The 19,364-nt window shown below is 47.3% G+C and overlaps 1 protein-coding gene across 2 annotated transcripts in view; it reads right to left on the bottom strand.

The window, feature by feature from the left end:
• Window positions 1-2,862: 2,862 nt before the first annotated feature.
• Window positions 2,863-19,364, bottom strand: part of PI4KA (phosphatidylinositol 4-kinase alpha) — a 104,054-nt gene continuing 87,552 nt past the window's right edge. The window contains exons 43-55 of one of the 2 annotated variants that reach the window (XM_081893169.1): window positions 19,178-19,298; window positions 18,526-18,655; window positions 16,748-16,818; window positions 16,179-16,251; window positions 15,884-15,954; window positions 13,376-13,485; window positions 11,253-11,357; window positions 10,706-10,831; window positions 9,764-9,884; window positions 7,740-7,899; window positions 7,173-7,262; window positions 4,638-4,721; window positions 2,863-3,605 (exon numbers count right to left, since the gene is read on the bottom strand). In XM_081893169.1, the coding sequence (XP_081749295.1) occupies window positions 3,554-3,605; window positions 4,638-4,721; window positions 7,173-7,262; window positions 7,740-7,899; window positions 9,764-9,884; window positions 10,706-10,831; window positions 11,253-11,357; window positions 13,376-13,485; window positions 15,884-15,954; window positions 16,179-16,251; window positions 16,748-16,818; window positions 18,526-18,655; window positions 19,178-19,298 (1,314 nt within the window). In that variant the 3' untranslated portion in view covers window positions 2,863-3,553. Of the gene's footprint in view, window positions 3,606-4,637; window positions 4,722-7,172; window positions 7,263-7,739; window positions 7,900-9,763; window positions 9,885-10,705; window positions 10,832-11,252; window positions 11,358-13,375; window positions 13,486-15,179; window positions 15,326-15,779; window positions 15,955-16,178; window positions 16,252-16,747; window positions 16,819-18,525; window positions 18,656-19,177; window positions 19,299-19,364 lie in introns of those variants that run through there. The other variant, XM_081893170.1, reaches the window with a different exon arrangement.

Genomic DNA, 19,364 nt, shown 5'->3' with positions numbered 1-19,364 from the left:
TCCCCACTGGTCTCTGGTGAAGAGTCCTGGAGCCTCCTCTCCAATTCCCCCATCTGCCCCCCTTCACCACTGGTGTTACGCTGATTTCCTTCCCCAGCAGATGGGCTGCCTCTCTCCCTACTGGGACCCTCTCCGGCATCCCTCTGGAGCCTTCCCTCCGCCTCTGGCTCCGATGGCAGTTCCCTGACAGTAGCCCATCTAGGAGAAGGAAAAGTCTGATCCTATACCTCGGCTGCTTTGCAGGAGAAGAAAATGCTAAGGAGTAAATACTGCAGACTGGAGTTCCTAAGATGGTTGGATGGCGGCTTCTATCCCTCCTTCCAGTAACTCCTGCAGCCAAGCCAGTGCCAAACGTATTTCCTTTGGTCCACATCAGCAAGGCCGAGAAGGGAGTGTTGTCATCTGAGCAGCTCAGGATCTCCATACATACTACTCAGGTTTACGTCAGAATGGTCACTTTGGTCCTGCCAATGCAACAGTGTGACTTCACCCCCAGAGGTGCACTCCATTGTCTCTCGACAGATGGCAGCAGTGATGGCAATATAAATCAAGCATTTCTCTAAAGCCAGGTAGTTCCGTTGCAAGGAGTCGGGTCAGCTTGATCAGCACAGAAGTCAGTGGAACAAGCTACTGAGAGGAACTTGTTTTTAAGAGAACGCCGCAGTGAGACCATAGCTCAGTGGTAGGGCACATGTTGAGGATCCCCGGGTCAGGGGTGCCTCGTGACCATTTGTTCTATTTATTCCTTACATTATATACCACCTAAGAGCTCAAGAGGATTGGCATGTTCCTCCCCTTCTGCTTTTTATCCGCACAACAACCCTGTGAGGTAGGGTCAGTCTGAAAGGCAGCGACTAGCCCAGGGTCACCCAGTGAACTGGACGACTGAGGATTCAAACCCTGGACTACTAGGTCCTAGCCCAGCACTCTTAACTGCTACACTCATACCAGTGAGATGAAGGCAAAGGGGTCGAAACAGCAGGCAGAACCAGAACCAATCAGAGGCACAGTCAACTACCGTATTTTTTGCTCTACAAGATTCGCTTTTTCCCTCGTAAAAAGTAAGGGGAAATGTGTGTGCGTCTTGTGGAGCGAATGCAGGCTGCGCAGCTATCCCAGAAGCCAGAACAGCAAGAGGGATTGCTGCTTTCACTGCACAGTGATACCTCTTGCTGTTCTGGCTTCTGAGATTCAAAATATTTTTTTTTCTTGTTTTCCTCCTCCAAAAACTAGGTGTGTCTTGTGGTCTGGTGCGTCTTATAGAGCGGAAAATACGGTAATTCGAATCTTGCTCCATCCTCCTCTCTGGTGAGGTCAACGCTGAGACTAAGAAACTGTGTTTAAGTTAGGCAGGTGAACAGGTAGGGCTGGATGAGGTTTGTGGGACAAACCTCGCTCTGTTTTGCTGTTATTTCTCTTTTTTGCTTGCATTTACATCCCAGCTTTTTCTCCAAGGGGCTCAAGGTGGCGTACATGGTTCAGTTTACAAAGTCCACCGCCTCCTAAAAATCCAATTTCCCCGCGTAACAACTTCCAGTGCCCAAAGGAAAGTAGGGGAAGAGGAAAACTCAACTGCACATCTCTGGGGCTTGTGAGGAGGTGTGTGGGAGGGAGCAATCAATGTTGTGTCCAAACCACTGCATCACGCTGGCGAGTTACTACGCCAGCTTCTTCCCCGAGCTTTCTGATCTGCACCGAGCAGAATAAGATTAGCACTTGAATAGTGCTGATCGAGTAGCCCAGCAAATGCAAAGCTATAAATTTTGCTTCTTCTGTTCTCCGGGGAGGCAGGGGCGGCTTCTTTTGTGCAGAGACAAACCGAGCAGCTGGCAACGCCGGTGTGGAAAAGCAACCTCTGTCCGAAAGAATGCGGGATTCCCAATGACAGCAGGGAAGGGATGGGATATTTTGCAAAGTGGTAAGAGATTCCGTGCTGCACCTCGCTCAGAAATACAGAACCCTTCGTCTCTGCTAAGGGCCTGCTGGTGGTTCCCTCACTGTGAGAAGCCAAGTTACAGGGAACCAGGCAGAGGGCCTTCTCGGTGGTGGCCCCCGCCCTCTGGAACGCCCTCCCACCAGATGTCAAAGAGAATAACAACTACAGTGGTACCTTGGGTTACAGACACTTCAGGTTACAGACTCCGATAACCCAGAAATAGTGCTTCAGGTTAAGAACTTTGCTTCAGGATGAGAACAGAAATCGTGCTCCGGCGGTGCGGCGGCATCAGGAGGCCCCATTAGCTAAAGTGGTGCTTCAGGTTAAGAACAGTTTCAGGTTAAGAACAGACCTCCAGAACGAATTAAGTACTTAACCCAAGGTACCACTGTACCAGACTTTTAGACGACATCTGAAGGCAGCCCTGTTTAGGGAAGCTTTTAATGTTTGATGCATTACTGTACTTTTAATATTGTGTTGGAAGCCTCCCAGAGTGGCTGGAGAAAACCAGCCAGATGAAAGGGGCATGAATAATAAATAATTAGTAATTAGTAATTATTATATAAGGCCTCTTGCTCCTCCAGATGGAGGCTGGAGAGGAGTGTTCAAGTGTGTGTTGAAACCGAGCTACTGTCCAAAAGCAAAATTTGCATCTGTTGCTCCACCCACTTTTGCCTCTGGCCACGCCCACCACGATGCCCCCACCTTCAGGTGTTGCTCTCCTATCATTCCTGACCTTTGGCCATGGCCTGCAAACAGGACAGCACTCTGCTCACCTGCGATTCTCAGCAGCCAGTGAGACGGCGGAGGCAACTGCTGTGGCTAGTAGCTGCCGATACCTTTGTTCTTCGTGAATTTGCCTAATCCTCATGATCTCTGAAGCCAGTTGTTTTTAAAAAACAGAAAGAAACGCTGGAGCCAAGACGTAAAGTATCCTAAGGCCTTCTTTTTTTTTAATTCCTTTTTTTTTTTAGATTAAATATATCTTGGATAGAGTTTCTCTCCTTAAAACCACACAAAAGGGGGGAGGAAATACATTCTTCATGTAGGTAAGAAATACTGACCGTGGAGCAGGAACCATTTACAGTGCAAAGTACAATATTAACACAGATGCAGGGCTATCACCACCTACAGACGATTATCATTACAATTTCTACAGCATTCACCAGGGCAACTTAATGCTTCCTCGCCGCACTGAGCAGCGGCTCTAGAGCATTTGACTGCTGCCGGATCCTACAGAGTGGGCGTTTTGATGGAACTTGCTTCCGAAAGCCAAAACAAAACCCCCTGGCAATCGCCACACTCCTCAGGTTTATCGTTTCCTTGCTGAGTTTTACACTCATTCGTAGCTGCGACAGGTTTTTTTAAAAATCCGTGACTGCAGCCAGCTGCTGTGCAATCTAGGGACACGGACACCCTGGAGAAGATAAGAGGAACTATTTGAGAGGTGCTGATTGTTACAAGGGTCTTGTAAAACGGGCACACCCACATTCACATGCACACGCACGCAGAGAGGATTGACCGGAGGCAGGACTCAGTGACTTCCAGGAAATCACGTTTCTAGGCTGGAACGACGGAGACAGGGTCGTGGATCCCCCAGGATAACCCCATCTGGGTTCAGTAAGGAATGTCGTTCTGGTAGTACTGGATCATATCGTAGGTCTTACTCCTGGAAAAAAGATAACAGAAACAGAAGGTGATTCAGAAGTGGTCACCGGTGAGTTATACAGTGGTACCTTGGTTCTCAAACGCTTTGGTACTCAAACAACTTGGAACCAAAACACTGCAAACCCAGAAGTAAGTGTTCTGGTTTGCGAACTCTTTTCGGAAGCTGAACATGCTCCGTTTTGAGTGTCTCACTTCCGATTTGAGTTCCACACTTCCATTTTGAGTGTCACGCTGAGGTCTGTCTGCTTTTGTTATTTATTTTGTGTTTTTGTGGCTCTTCTTTTTGACTGTGTGGAACCCAGTTCAGCTACTGATTGATTGTGTGACTGCAGTACATTGTTTATTTCTTTCATTTTATGGATCAATGGTCTCATTAGATAGTAAAATTCATGTTAAATTGCTGTTTTAGGGATTGTTTCTAAAAGTCTGGAATGGATTAATCTGTTTTGCATTGCTTTCTATGGGAAAGCACACCTTGGTTTTGGAACACTTTGGTTTTGGAACGGACCTCCGGAACGGATTAAGTTTGAGAACCAAGGTACCACCACTGTAACGTGAAAAAGGTGTTTAAAAAATGTGACACCAGAGGGTGCTGTAGAGCAGCGATCTTTCGCCAATGGAAAATAGCGTGTTTTTAATTAGATCAGTGGAGATCCAGCCCTAGACGGTGTGGAGCAGGTTTGGGTGGCAAATGACCACACCTGGCAGTACATATAAAGTTCCTTTTAGGGTTTCAGAGCCGGGCAGACTGAGGGAAATACAGAAGCTTCCACTGTTTTCACTGCCAAGGGTCAGTTACAGAAGAAGGAATGCCAGGGTGGTAATGCCACTTGTCTGGCGGAGGATGGAGCCTACTGCGCCAAAGGTACAATTCTCATTCATCGCTCCTCCTGGTTTTGCCTCCGGCTCGAGCCCATGACTGGGATGTGGCCCCTGGAAGGCTGCCCCGAAGGAAATGCGGCCCTTGGGCTGAGAAAGGTTCCCTCGCTAGAGAAGGACCAGGAAATAAGCCAGCGGACGCGTAGAGGCCTACCTGTTGCTGAGGAAGCAGCTCTGGATGATTTTGATGATGAAGTTGGCCGCTTCTCTCTCCGTCATGTTGGGGCTGAACCTGTTCCTGTTGGAGGAGGAAGCAGAGGAGATCTCAAGAGTTTGGGACTTTGCAGTTTGGAGAAAAGGAAAGTGAGAAGAGACATAATCATGCCTGGGGACAGAGAAAGTGGAGGAAGAAAAGTTCTTTCTCCCTCTCACACAGCGCCAGAACTTGTGGATATCCAATGAAGCTGAATGTTGGAAGATTCAGGAGAGATGGGGGAAAAACAGGACTTCTTCAAGCAACACAAACTATGGAACTCGCTCCCCTAGAACGCAGTGGTTGCTCCAAATTGAATATGTTCTTACGAGGACAAAAATGTCTCATCTCTTAGTTAGGGCCTCTGATTCTGACAACAAAATGAGACACAGGCTGCTCTGTGGAAATCGGGCTGATGCCCGGCAGCTGAATCCTAATCCCATTTATTCTAAAGTCCCATGTTGTTTCACTTCCAGATATGGAAACGATCCGATGCCTACGCTCTAGAATGCCGTGCCACGCTTCGGGCATTCAGTTAATTCACTGCACTTCAGGGATTCAAGTAATCCCATAATGTGGATTCAATACTGACAACGTATATAGCTGTTTTAAACGTTTTATTTTATGCTTCTTTCTTGAATGCAAGCTTTTTGTTTTTGTGAAAATTAATAAAAAAATTATACATTTTTTTAAAAAAAAATCACTGCACTTTATGGAACCAGGGCTGCTTTTTTAAAAGGAAAATTTAGAATTGCTCAGAGGGGTGCGATTCTAATCTGCACGCCAGGTGTGTGCTGCTCTTTCACACCTGTGCCCTTTCCTCAGGGATGCTGTAATGGTTATATGGGGTTGCTCGTGCGTAAGTTACCGCCACTCCTGGCTAGGTAGCCTGGTTAAACCTTTCCTGGCTGGACAGCCCTTCACTTCATGGCTGTTCAGTCGCTAGCAGAATCCGTCAGTGGGCGTTTCTTGAACTTCTTCCAGCAAAGAAGTTCTTTGACGCCAAGTCTACGCCTACTCTCCCTGCACGGAAGTCTTCTGTGCAGGGTGGGTGTGGTCAGCGGAGGACCCGTGCTCTCCCCCCTGGTCTCCAGCGAAGAGTCCTGGAGCCCTCTCTCCGATTCCCCCATCCGCCCCCCTTTATCCCTGGTGTTACGCTGATTTCCTTCCCCAGCCGCTGAGTCCCCTCTCTCCCTGCTTGGCCCTTCTCCGGCATCGCTTGGGAGCCCTGCCTCCACTTCTGGCTCCGATGTCAGTTCCCTGACAGATGCTTCCTTGCTCAGAGGACACGTTTTATCTGGAAGCCTGTGTTAAGAGTAGGAGGAAATCCTCAGAACTGCGAACTTGACAGTATTCTGAGGAGCGCCTTAGGCAGAGGAAGGAGACGCAAGAATGCTTGTTCAAGGCATTCTTGTTCCATCAAGCTCTGCTGAAAGACCAGCTCCATCAGGCCAACTGGATGCTTCTGTCACCCAGGAGCAGCCATTCCATCAGGCTGCCACAGGGGAAGAAATGGGAAGCGTGGCTCATCCCATTCGCTTTGCTGAAAGACCAGCTCCATAATGTACCTCCAGCCTTTCTGTGCCAGTTGGTCGTTGTAAAAGCTATAGGGGATGCAGGTGGCGCTGTTGTCTAAACCACTGAGCCTCTTGGGCTTTCCTATCAAAAGGTCGTCGGTTCGAATCCCCGCCACAGAGTGAGCTCCCGTTGTTTTGTCCCAGCTCCTGCCAACCTAGCAGTTCGAAAGCACGCCAGTGCAAGTAGATAAATAGGTACCACCATGGCAGAAAGGTAAACGCTGTTTCCGTGCGCTCTGGTTTCTGTCAGTGTCCCATTGCGCCAGAAGCAGTTTAGTCCTGCTGGCCACATGACCCGCAAAGCTGTCTGTGGACAAACGCCGGCTCCCTCGGCCTGAAAGTAAGATGAGCGCCCCAATCCCATAGTCGCCTTTGACTGGACTTAACCCTCCAGGGGTCCTTTACCTTACCTTTACCTGTAAAAGCTACTACTTAAGAATGGTTCCCAACTTTGCTTTCCCCCCACTTCCCTCCCTGTCCCCTCACCCTTGTGCATCATGTTTTTTAGATGGAAAGCATGTGGGCAGAGACTTGTTTTAACTGGCTGCATGTGAGCCACTCTGGGGGCCTGTTTGGCTGAAGAGTGGGGCACAAACGCTTCAAATAAATAAATCTAGGGGAGCCTGGACTGCACGATTTGCTTTTCCTATTGTTATCAGTCACTTTGTGCCTCAACTAACAAAATGCAACTTTTGCACGACCCTTATTTTTCGAATTGCCCAAAAGTTGTTCTTTGAACAGCAACCTCCCCCCAGACCCACCCCATGGCTGCCCATTCTGAGTCTGGCTGTGCCCATTAAGAAAAGGCTCCGTGTGGAACTCAAGGCAGACTCCAATTCAGGCCCAAACTAGGCCCAGGCCTGCTTAACTTGTTCTTCCAGAGGGCATCCCCCGCCATTAGGAAAGAGGCACAACTTACTTTAACAGTTTGATTGTCTGCCCTCGGAAACAGGGCAGCCCTGTGTCCAGCATCAACGTCACCAGAGAGACCACGGCATCCATGTAAGGCCTGTGCAGGGGGGGGGGGGGAGACATAGACATGCACAGAGAGAGGAGAGGGAATTATTAGAGCCTCTCCTGTACCTGAAGAAAGAAAATAAAACCAGAGGGACTCGGTCTGGGGGTGGACCACACCTTATTACTGTAATTAAATCATCACCCGTTTGCCGATGAGGCTGGGTTGCCACCTGCAATCTATCAGCCATAACGAAATTACTGCAAGAAAGGCAGCCCCCGTTCCTCTAGGACTGGCAGCTGTGATGCCAACCTCCCTCCTCACACCACAAGGCAGTTGCAGGAATGGACCTCAGGAAAGATGAGCTGGCCTTCGGTGTAATTTGGCCATTTTGATGTATTTTTAATCTTTGTTGGAAGCCGCCCAGAGTGGCTGGGGAAACCCAGCCAGGTGGGCAGGGTACAAATAATAAATTATTATTATTATTATTATTGGGGCTCGAGATTGACTCCAGAGTGCAAGCCTCCTCACCTGACTGCCAGGTACCCCCTGACGCACATCTCCATGAACCACTTGAAAGGCGTGGCCTCCATCTTCCCTCCCATTATCATAACCATCTCGTCGGTCAGCTTGATGTCTGGCTCCCAACCCAGGTTTCCGCCGGGAGAACTCTCAAACATGAAACCAAAGTCTGTGCCAGGGAAGGGGTGGACGAGGGAGAGGGGAAGCAAACAAAACAAAACACAAGAAGGATCAAACAGGCCCATTCTGCTCCCTCATTCAAAAGTACTACCGTATTTTTCGCTCCATAAGGCGCACCGGACCATAAGGCGCACCTAGTTTTTAGAGGGGGAAATCAAGGAAAAAAATATTATTCCCCCGCCCAGTCCCAAAGAGAAGCGGACAGGCTGCACGCAGAGCTTCTCGGGGCTGCCAGGGGAAGCCTGGGTTTCCCCCCACCCAGCCCCAAAGAGCAAAGAAGCCAAGACAGTGAGCGGGATCCATCCTGCCGGGAGAGGCTGCGCGCGGCTATGGCACAAGCCAAGACAGCCAGCGGGATGGATCCCGCTCGCTGTCTTGGCTTCTTTAGCCGTGCACAGCCTCTCCGGCCGGGAAAGGCTGCGCAAGGCTATGGCAATTCCCCCACCTCCCGCAAAAGCCCACAGGAGCCGTGCACCCTTTAAGGAGTGGAACGGCAGGGAGAAAGGAACGGCAAGGAGAAAAAGAACCTTTTTACCCTTTCCGCACACAACCTTGCCAAGTGCCGCTCCTCCCCCCTCTGAAGTTTGGGGTCTGCGTTTACAATACACGCCCTGAGGCTCATCAGGGCGCGTGATTTTCAGCGGGGAAATAGCTGGCAGGGAAAGGGTTAAACATCACCTGCACTCGTCGGTTTTGTCTTGAGTATATAGGCGCTCTAAGTCTCTGCTAGGAGAGAACTCTTTGCCTCTGAAAGTGTGGCCTAAGCATCCTTGGACAAGGACCAATGAAATTTTACATCACACATAAGAAGCGGAAGTACATTCATAAACAGAAGAGCACCTCTTCTACCAATTGGTTTTATTTATTTATTATGTTTATATCCCTTCCTTGAAGGAGCTCTAGACCAGGGGTCAGCAAACTTTTTCAGTAGTCCCTCAGACCTTGTGGGGGGGGGGGGCGGACTATATTTTTTTGGGGGAAATGAATAAATTCCTATGCCCCACAAATAACCCAGAGATGCATTTTAAATAAAATGAGACCTTCTGCTCATGTAAAAACACGCTGATTCCCAGGCCGTCCACAGGCCGGATTTAGAAGGCGGTTGGGCCAGATCCAGCACCCGGGCCTTAGTTTGCCTACCCATGCTCTAGACAGAGTTTTCCCCTCCCTTTCGATCCTCACAAGAACTCCGTGGAGCGGGTTAGGATGAGAGATGGCGACTAGCTCAAGGCCCCCTTCTGAGTTGCGCAGACAAGAGACAATTTGAACCCAGGTCTCCTCTGCCCTAGAGACTAACCAGCACACCATGAGGTTTTCTGATATTCCAAGAATGGGTAGAAACATTGTGGGGAATTTACAACAATGGCTAAACTAAACAATTTTATTAGATTTAAACAATGAAAACTAAGACATGGTAGCATACCTGAGGTTGGTAACAGTTTATAATGCTTTGAAACACATTGCATAGAATATAAATAACTGCTTTGGTGTTTAATTTCAGTAAACAGTGGTACCTCGGGCTAAGAACTTAATTCGTTCTGGAGGTCTGTTCTTAACCTGAAACTGTTCTTAACCTGGGTACCACTTTAGCTAATGGAGCCTCCCACTGCTGCCGCATGATTTCTGTTCTCATCCTGAAGCAAAGTTCTTAACCTGAGGTACTGTTTCTAGGTTAGCGGAGTCTGTAACCTGAAGCGTCTGTAACCCGAGGTACCACTTAGTGCTGTTTCTCTAACTGGATATGTCCTTGCGTAAGAACATATTTACATGTATTTGAGTTGTGCAGAAAAGAATAAAATTCTCAATGCCAAAAACAAACAAACAAAGAGAACAAAACCAAGGAGTGAACTAACCAATATGAATGATGTGTCCGTGTTTGTCCAGCATGATATTGCCATTGTGCCTGTCTTTAATCTGCAACAGGAACAACAGGAGGCTGTAGGCAGCCATGCTGCGGATGAAGTTGTAACGAGCCTGCAAGGATGAGTCAAGTGTTGGCAAAGAAAAAGAAATATAAATTTCAGATCATCACTGAGAAATTACAGATAATAGGAAGAGTGGGGTAGAAGCCAGTATCTCTGAAACCAATAATTTTGTCAGTCTTGCAGCAAACAGTTTTACAGGGGTGATTAAGTTGACTTTTGCAGAATTGGGGGGGTGCCTTTAATTTTTAAATTTTTAACCTCTAAAAAATGGCACATGTGTAGCCCTTGGGATGCTGCTGAACTGCATCCCTGGTCGTTATTATATCAGCTGGTTGATTGGTTTTACTTATAAGCCGCTTTCCCACAATGACCTGCGCCAAAAGCAGCTTATGGCAGACACCCAAAACATAAAAACAGAGAATATTGGAAATGCGAACATACCAAATACAGAACATGCCAGTAAATTCAAAATGAAAAAAACCAACAATTTAGCAAACACAGACTAAATTCATTATTACGGAAAAAAAAAACCTTACCATATCTAGGCTTAGGTACATAAATATAAAGCAAAAATGAAAGTTACATAAAGTTTCTGGTACTAGTCTTGCTGTACTCCAAAGAGCCTGACTTAAATATAGTTCAGAGAGGAAGGGTAGATTACATACAGCTGGTTCCCATATCCTGACTCTAGAGGAGGCTGACAGCAGCAAAAGGCAAATGTCAGGGAGAGCAAATCTCTTCCTAAACCTCCTGAGAGTATGGGCTGCTGGTGAGGGTCTTGTTGCAGGCTGAGGGTGGATGAGTGGGGGGTGGAGGGGTGTTGTGAAATCACTACCACAACCAAGTCTGGCTCAGCATCGGGCAGAATACCTTTTGGAAAGCCAAGGTTGATTCATCTCCGTACTGCCTTGTAAAGTAGTCATACATCCCAAAGTCTGTCTGCCTGCCCAGCTGGTCACGGGACGTACAATCAGGAATGCATTCGATGACGCCACACTAGGAGAAGGAAGCAGGAAGATTAACGACCACAACTCATGGACCTTGCCGTACAGCAAGGCTCATTTTTAAAAAAATAACGTTGCCGGTATGTGCTAGGTGCTGCACATCGTATAGAAATACAATACAATAAAAGGTCAGGAACACATTTTAGAATAGGCAGGGAGAACCCTTGGCCCTCTGGCTGACGCCGAACTACAACTCCCATCATCCATGCTTGCTGGGACTGATGGGAATTATAGTTGTGCAGCCCCCTATAGAGGACCGCCTGGAGGCTGCAAGAGGAAAAGGAGGTTTGTCAGAGAAAAACACTCACATTGTTAGAGATATATGGGATTTCGAAAGGGAGTGGCAAGTTGCCCCTTCCCAGGGGCACTAAATCCTGTCTTTCCATTTGAAGAGACAAAAAGTAAATACTCACCCCTGGGGCTGTGGCCACTACTCTGTACGGAAACACATACAGGTCTAGACCCACCAGCTGAAATATGTTCTTGAAGAGGTCAATGATTTGCAACGCCAGCATGTCCTGTTTAACAACGCATAGAAGACATGTTAGGAGGAAACGAAATCAGATTCAGCAGAGGCAAACAGAGGCAAGCAACTGGATTTGAAACCGATTTGGCCGAAGGAGGCAGGGAATTGTGTAAATCCAATAGCTGGAGCACGTCCACTTAATCTCAACAGTGTGCTTCAAAGCATAGCCTTAGAGCTAGAACATGCCTTACTTATGCCATGAGAGGGGATGTCACCCTGGCTTTTTCTCCATCTTTCTTTGCTGCAGGCTTTAAGTTGGCTCACTTGCAGAAGGCTCCTATTAAGCATAGGACGCTGTCTCATACACAGCCAAACAACTGGTCCATGTAGCTAAGCAGCGTCTGTATCAGGGCAGCCCAACTTTTCATAACAAGTGGGCCACATGAGCACTTTGACATGGAACCCGCAGGCTGCACATTGTCTTGTCACACTGGGGGGGGGGGTTTGAGGTCAAAATTTGACACACCCAGCCGTTGTGCACCTTCCGATAGCCACCTAAGCGAGGCACCAGGATTTGGGAAAGGAGGCATGAGGCTCTGGCAGGATCCTAGAGCCCACCCACCTCCTTCCCAAAGCTGAGAACGCTTTGGGAAGGAGGTGACCTGCCAGACCCAAGTCCCAGCACCTCCTTGCCCAACTCTGGGAAAGAAGCACGAGGGCTGCAGGTGTCAAATGTTGCCCAACAGTTGCCGAAAAGGGCTTCGAGGGCCGCACGTGGCCCTTAGACCATGCGTTGGGACCACCTTGGTCTATATTGGCTGGTGGCCATGGGGGGGGCTTTCAGACAGGGGGCATTCCCAGCTCTAAAACAGCAGGCCTCATGCCTACTTCCTGTATGCTGCAGCCCTGGCCCCTTCGTGTCACTCTGCACAGTGAGCCACCTTGAAATCTCTTTTTGAAAAAGATGGGGAGAAGAATCTTACCAATAAAAATAAATAAATAGCTCTCATATCACTGCTTGCAATAAATTCTGAAGTTGTTATCCAACTGAGTAAGAGTTACTCAGAGTAACTAGCAACACCCTAGAGGTCCCGGGCCCTAAGGAAGTTAGATTAGCCTCAACCAGAGCCAGGGCCTTTTCAACACTGGCCCCGGCCTGGTGGAACGCTCTGCCTCATGAGACCAGGGCCCTGCAGGATCTGATTTCTTTCTGCAGGGCCTGTAAGACAGAGTTGTTCTGCCTGGCCTTTGGCTTAGAATCAGTTTGATTCCCTCCCCCTCTTTGTTTTTCCTTTCTCCTCCTGTGAAGAGGCTGCATCCTAATGTTTTAATGTTTTATTTTAATATTGTTTTTAAAGTGTATTTTAATCAACTTGTTTTTATTATTGGTTGTTAGCCGCCCTGAGCCCGGTCTTGGCAGGGGCGCGCGGGATATAAATAAAATTATTATTATTATTATTAAAGCCTATGTATGCAGTGGGGCAGCAGGCGTGGGGTTTTTTCGCTCTCAGGAGAAAGCAAAATAATAATAATACAGTGGTGCCTCGCAAGACGAAAAGAATCTGTCCCGCGAGTCTTTTCGTCTTGCGTTTTTTTCGTCTTGCGAAGCAAGCCCATTAGCGGCTTAGCGGATTAGCGCTATTAGCAGCTTAGCAGATCAGCTGATAAGCGGATCAGCTGATAAGCGGCTTAGCGGAACAGACCTGTAGCTTTAATCGTAGAATCATAGAGTTGGAAGCTGTTAAGCGGCTTAGCGGATCAGCTGTTAAGCAGCTTAGCGGATCAGCTGTTAAGCGGCTTAGCAGGTGAGCGGATCAGGTGATAAGCGGCTTGGGGAAAAGGAGGGGGAAGGAAAAAAAACTGCAGGAACTCGCAAGACATTTTCGTCTTGCAAAGCAAGCCCATAGGAAATTCGTTTTGCGAAGCACCTCCAAAACGGAAAACCCTTTCGTCTAGCGGGTTTTCCGTCTTGCGAGGCATTCGTCTTGCTGGGCACCACTGTAATATGCGCGCTTATTACTGCCACAGTTCAACTGGTTGCTGCTGAGAAAGGGCTTGCGGCCTCCTTACCTGTCTGCAGTCATCGCCCACTTTGAAGATGGCTGCCTGCCAGCAAATCTTCTTGCTCTCCACCCCATCTTCTCCGCTTTCATCTATGGAGTCCGAACGACAGCGCAGACCTGGAAAGAGGGTGAAATCCAAGTAAAACCAAATGCAGTTTCACTGGGGAGAAAAAATGCTGGGACTCCATGCAAGCTTGCCAAGAGAAGGAGACAACTAAATAACAAAAACACTTCCCCTTTAGCAGTAATACTAAAGAGATCCTCCTGAAAGGAACACCGCCTCCAAGAATAATTGCAAGAGCTGTAGCTTTAATCGTAGAATCATGGAGTTGGAAGGAACCCCAGGGGTCATCTAGTCCAACCCCCTGAAGTGCAGGAATCTCAGCTTAAAGCATCCATGACAGAAAGCCATCCAACCTCTGTTTAGAAGCCTCCAAGGAAGGAGAGACCACAACCTCTCACAGGAGTCTGTTCCACTGCTGAACAGCTCTTAGTCAGAAAGTTTTTTCCAAGTGTTTAGTCAGAATCTCCTTTCTTGCAACTTGAAGCCATGGGTTCGAGTCCTACCCTCCAGAGAAGAAAAAATCAAGCATGCTCCCTCCTCCATGTGACAGACCTTAATATATTTGAAGATGGCTATCATACCTCCTCAGTCTCCTCTTTTCAAGGCTAAACATACCCAGCTCCTTCAAATGCTCCTCATAAGGCTTAGTTTCCATACCCTTGATCATCTTGGTTGCCCTCCTCTGCACACATTCCAGCTTGTCAACATCCTTCTTAAATTGTGGCACCCAAAACTGGACAGTGTTCCAAGTGTGGTCTGACCAAGGCAGAACAGAGTGGTACTATGACTTCCCTCGAACTAGGCACTATACTTCTGTTGATGCAGCCTAGAATAGTATTAGCTTTTTTTTCTTTGCTGCTGCTGCATCACAGTGTTGCCTCATGTTAAGCTTGTGTTCCACCAAGACCCCTAAATCTTTTTCACACGTACTGCTAGTAAGCCAGGCATCCCCCGCCCTATATTTGTGCATCTGGTTTTTTCTGCCTAATGTGCAGGATGCTATTTTTGGATACAATCTTTAAAATATTACTTCTCCTTCCCTTAAAAAATAATCATCATTTGTTTCTGAGTTTCCTAGTAGAATGGTTCTGCTGCTGTTTTTTATTGGATTTTCTAAACTGAATGTGCTATAGATAAAGAGATAAATAGCTAGCCAGCTAGCCAGCCAGGAGGAGGAGGATTGGGAGACAAAGCTAGCTTGAGCTGGCTCTGCTGGTCATTGGCTCTGGCGCCACCTACTGCCAGCCTCCCGTCTTTCATCCAACCAGCCATAATGGGCACCAGCCAGCACCGAAAGAGAGGAGAGGCAACTGCAGAACTATGCCATGTTCCACAGGAAGTAAAAGCAATCCGAGCAAGCCACCGTGGTGATCTTTCTGGATCGAAAGGTCAGACAGGAACCAAATGAGTAGAATAAAGAAATAGAAAGTTTCACACAACAGAAATGAGGAGGCTGGAGTAAACAGGGAAAGGATATCAGGTTGCATTTTTTCGGTTACGGAACCGCCGAAACCCGAAAGTACCGGAATGGGTTACTTCCAGGTTTCGGCGGTTGCACATGCGAAGAAACGCTAAACCGTGCTTTGTGAATAAGCGCCAAATCACAACCCAAACGTGCGCAGACGCAGCACTGCGGGTTGCAAACGTGCATCCCGCACGGATCACGTTTGCAACCTGAGCGTCCACTGTACAATTATTTCCTCTGCATATACTTAGGAGTAGACACACAGTGAGGTCATAGGATCTAGGGGACTGTGTCAAAGGCTTCATGGAGAAGGTTGATCTTACTGACTGTAACAATCACTTCCTTATAACTCACAGGCACTCAATATGAAAAGCATATGGAATACACCCATGTAAATTATATTCCTCTTCAAGGGGAAGCCACAGATTCTTACCGTATTTTTCGCCCTATAGGACGCACTTTTTCCCCTCCAAAAATGAAGGGGAAATGTGTGTGCGTTCTATGGGGCGAATACAGGCTTTCGGTGAAGCCTGGAGAGCGAGAGGGGTCGGTGCCCTCTCGCTCTCCAGGCTTCGTGGACCTCTCTGCAAGCAGCGGGAGCCCGCTGCTTGCGGAGATTTGCCTGCATGCTGAAGCCTGCGCGTGCTGAGCTCAGCGCGTCCAGGCTTTGCGGACCTCTCTGCAAGCAGCGGGAACCAGCACTGGGCTCCCACGGCTTGCAGAGAGCTGCCTGTTTGGGGGCTGGGGTCGGGGGAAGCTTGGGCGGGCCTCCCCCGCCCCAGCCCCGCGCCTGGGGGGTTAAAATAATTTTTCCCCTTTATTTCCCCCCCAAAAAACTAGGTGCGCCTTATGGGACGGTGCGTCCTATAAGGCGAAAAATACGGTATATTTCAGCTAAAATACAGGAAGCGGGGGGAAATCACTGCAGGAAACTCTAATGCAAATGGGGACAGACATCATATGTACTGGGAAGCTACTGTACTGACCTTCTTTTTCGAGTTCGCTGACTCCGCACCTCTTCACCTTAAACTTGGCCAAGTAAGGTGCTTTGGCAGCGCTGGAAGGACATTAAGAGTAGGAAAAGTGAATAATAATACAGAATGAAAGTGGGCCAGTGTGGTTGGGCTGCAGCCCCTTGACCATTGGCCATGTTGGCTGCAAGGGATGGTGGAAGCTGTAGTCCACAGACACCCCCCATCCCTGGGTTTAGAAGGGGAAGGGAATCCAAGTCTTTATTACTGGAGGCAAACTGAGCTGAGGAAGAAAACAAGGCCACCATACCTTTGCATAGGAGTTCCTGACTTGTAGTCAATGTCCAAGACAATCGCTTCGGGGTTGCTGGGCAGATAACAACCTGTCCAAGAGAAAGAGAATTCCCCAGTAAATCAACTTAGCGCTGCCATGTTGGTGTGATAATGAACTCAACGAGGCATTCCTCTTATCGCTTTGCACATTGGTCCAGGAATTAGTGTCTGAAACAATGTGGCTATCACATTCAGATCACAGCCTGCAGCCTTTGGAAGAAACCCAAGCTCTTCCGCAGAAGGAAATTTAATTCCCATGGACACACACACAGCAGTTTGTTTGCCAGTGGTATAATTACTTGGGAAAATGGTTAGCTACTCTTTCTCCCTAACAGCTAGCAAGCATTGAGAAATGGTTGGCTGACATGTGGGATAAAGATGGAGTAATGTGGGAGGGGGGTGTGTGTGCGTATTTCAGCTACGGTTTATTTATTTCAGCTGAAAAAGCTCCATGGGCAGCTCACATAAGATCAATATAAACAAAATGGTTCCTGTGCATCAACGCCAAAAGAAAAGAAATTTTATAATAATTGTTCATCTCCTTACCGGGCTGCACTTTCACCTCGGACAAAGCACTCAAACAAGCCTTTTTCCTTTCGTCGCCTTTAGGGTAAGGCCTATGGAGGGAGGAGGAGGAGAAGAAGAAGAAGAAGAAAAAGAAGAAGAAGAAGATTGTGTTTGAACCTGAATGAGGAAATCTGTCACACAAGCACTGGGAGGGTCTGATAGCAGAAAAGGTGAAGTTGGAACCGGCCGATCCTGCGAGTGTGTTTTGTCTGCTGTATCCAAGCTCAGAGGTATTAAAAGCCTACAGCTTGGCTCCAGGAGACAGCACAAGAACTTTCATCTTGAGGCTATTGGCCACTGGCTAAAAGCCACTTTTCAGACCCAGGAATTCAGACAACAATGAGGGTTGGTGATGCAGTTTTACCACACACCAAACAGACTTAAACTGGACCAATAATTTTTTTGTCACCTGAAGATAAGTTTGGGTCTACAGAAAGAGTTTTACTTTTGCAAAACATGTCATTGCCCAGATTCAGGTAGGTAGCCATGCTGGTCTGATGCAGTCGAAATAAATTTAAAAATTGTCCAGTAGCACCTTAGAGACCAACTAAGTTTGTTCTGGGTATAAGCTTTTGTGTGCATGCATACTTCTTCAGATACCTGAAGAAGTTACTGTTATTGTCATCTGAAGAAGTGTGCATGCACACTAAAGCTTATACCCAGAGCAAACTTAGTTGATATCTAAGGTGCTACTGGAAAATTTTTAAATTTTTTTATTTATGTCATTGCCCAATGAGAGCGAATGCTCAATAAAAGAGTCTGGGGTTTCCACCCAGAGCCAGAAGTAAACAGCAGGTATTTTTGTGCTTCAAAAAAGTCACCTCTCAAGGTTCAGGAGACTTTCCGGCATGCAATCAAGTTAAAAGGTTATTCTTGGCCAAGTCACCATTTGGGGAATTATGATAAAAGAGCACTTGGTCAAACAGCTGAACCACAAAAACATCATGCAAAGAGAAGCAATAGCCCAAGTTTAAACATACTGGGCAGGCAAATCTTAAATGCAAATATAGATACATTTGTTTACTGTACAGATTATAGACCTGACAATGCAATCTTGTATAACTAGCTCCTATTTCCTTTTTTCACACATTACTACAAAGGCAAAGTCTTCAGCAGAATAAAGTTTATAACACAGCATGACAGTGATAATAAAATCATAGTTAGAAGGGACCCCAAGGGTCTTCAAGTCGAACCCCCTGCGATGCAGGAAAATCAGGGATATCAACACACAGCCCCCCATCCAATTTGAAACAAAACCGGATCCTGCATAGCTCTGCAAATATGCTAGCAGTTTTATTGCAATTATGATTATTATTGTGGATGAGACTTGTTAGTCGCTTGTGATAGAGGTCTTAAAAGCGACTTGCAATGTATTTAGAAACATAAACCTAAATACATTATAATATTCACACATTCAAACAAAAACACATTATATTGCCATAAGCAGGTTTTTACCAGTAATATTTTAAGCAGAGAGAAAAAATATTTTAATTAATTTATTTGTACAAGTTAATTATATACCTCCCTCTCATAAGATACCGGGGGGTGGGGTTACAGCAACATTTTTAAAAAACCATTAAATTTTTATCCAAAATCAGGGGCACCAACTCATGGGGGCCAAACTGTTTGGCCCACCCCCAATATATTTTGGGGAGACCGCCCCCGCAAGGTTGAGGGGGTGGAGGAGATTCAGGCCCCAGGCAGAGCAATCATGACCACTAATTGTCTGCACAATCTTCTGAGCGTCTATTACTTACTTGATGATGGCTGAAACGTTGGTGATTTTATTGAAGAAATCAAATTCACGTTGATAAAACTCCTTTGCTGGCCCAGATAATGAGCCCGTTATTTCCTCAACCAGCTGCTCCAGCAGTTCCCCGATGTCAGCTGCGTGAAGCGTCAAGCGAAGGAAGGAACATGAGACACTCAGAGTTACGTTCTCCAAAATCACTTCACAATAAATGCGCTTTCCAAGGAGTAAAAACATTGGGAAAGAGCCGGGCGAAGGTTCAGCACACCAAAATCCTATTTAATTGGGCCCGTGGGGTAGAAATGCATGCCCTCAACTTCGGCGCTGAAAACTACTTGATAGCCACAAATGCCCTCAGCCAGACTGGGTGGACTCATACGCTCATCAGCAAGGTGGTGGGGTTTTTTGGAAAAATGACATTTGGGTAATGGGAACTTTGGCGGAGGGCTTAAAATGGTGCCACCACAAGCTTCATAACCCGAGGAACTTGGAAAGCAGAGATAAGGGAGCTGTGGCTCTATGTATATGCTTGGACCCCAGTTCCCATCAGCTTGGAGGATGATGATGGAATGATGGGAGTTGTAGTCCCATCATCACATGGAGGTCCAAGGGCCCCCACCCCTGATGTCGGGAAAGAGCCCAAGGTATAAAGCACTTACGGTCTTTCTGATGTCCCTCTTCGTCCAAGAAGATGTTGGTTTTCATATTCCAAATGAACTGGTGAGCCAGCAGCTGGGATTTGGCGGCTGCCCACAAGATGTACTCCCTCACGTAGCCCATCTGAGAAAACGCAAGGAGTCCCATTACCCAGAGGATCTCCCCCAAGAGCTAGCATTTTGGGACTGA

Source organism: Podarcis melisellensis (assembly GCF_964234715.1).
Source record: "Podarcis melisellensis genome assembly, chromosome: 16".
Lineage (NCBI taxonomy): Eukaryota > Metazoa > Chordata > Lepidosauria > Squamata > Lacertidae > Podarcis > Podarcis melisellensis.
This window is presented reverse-complemented; position numbering and strand designations above follow the sequence as displayed.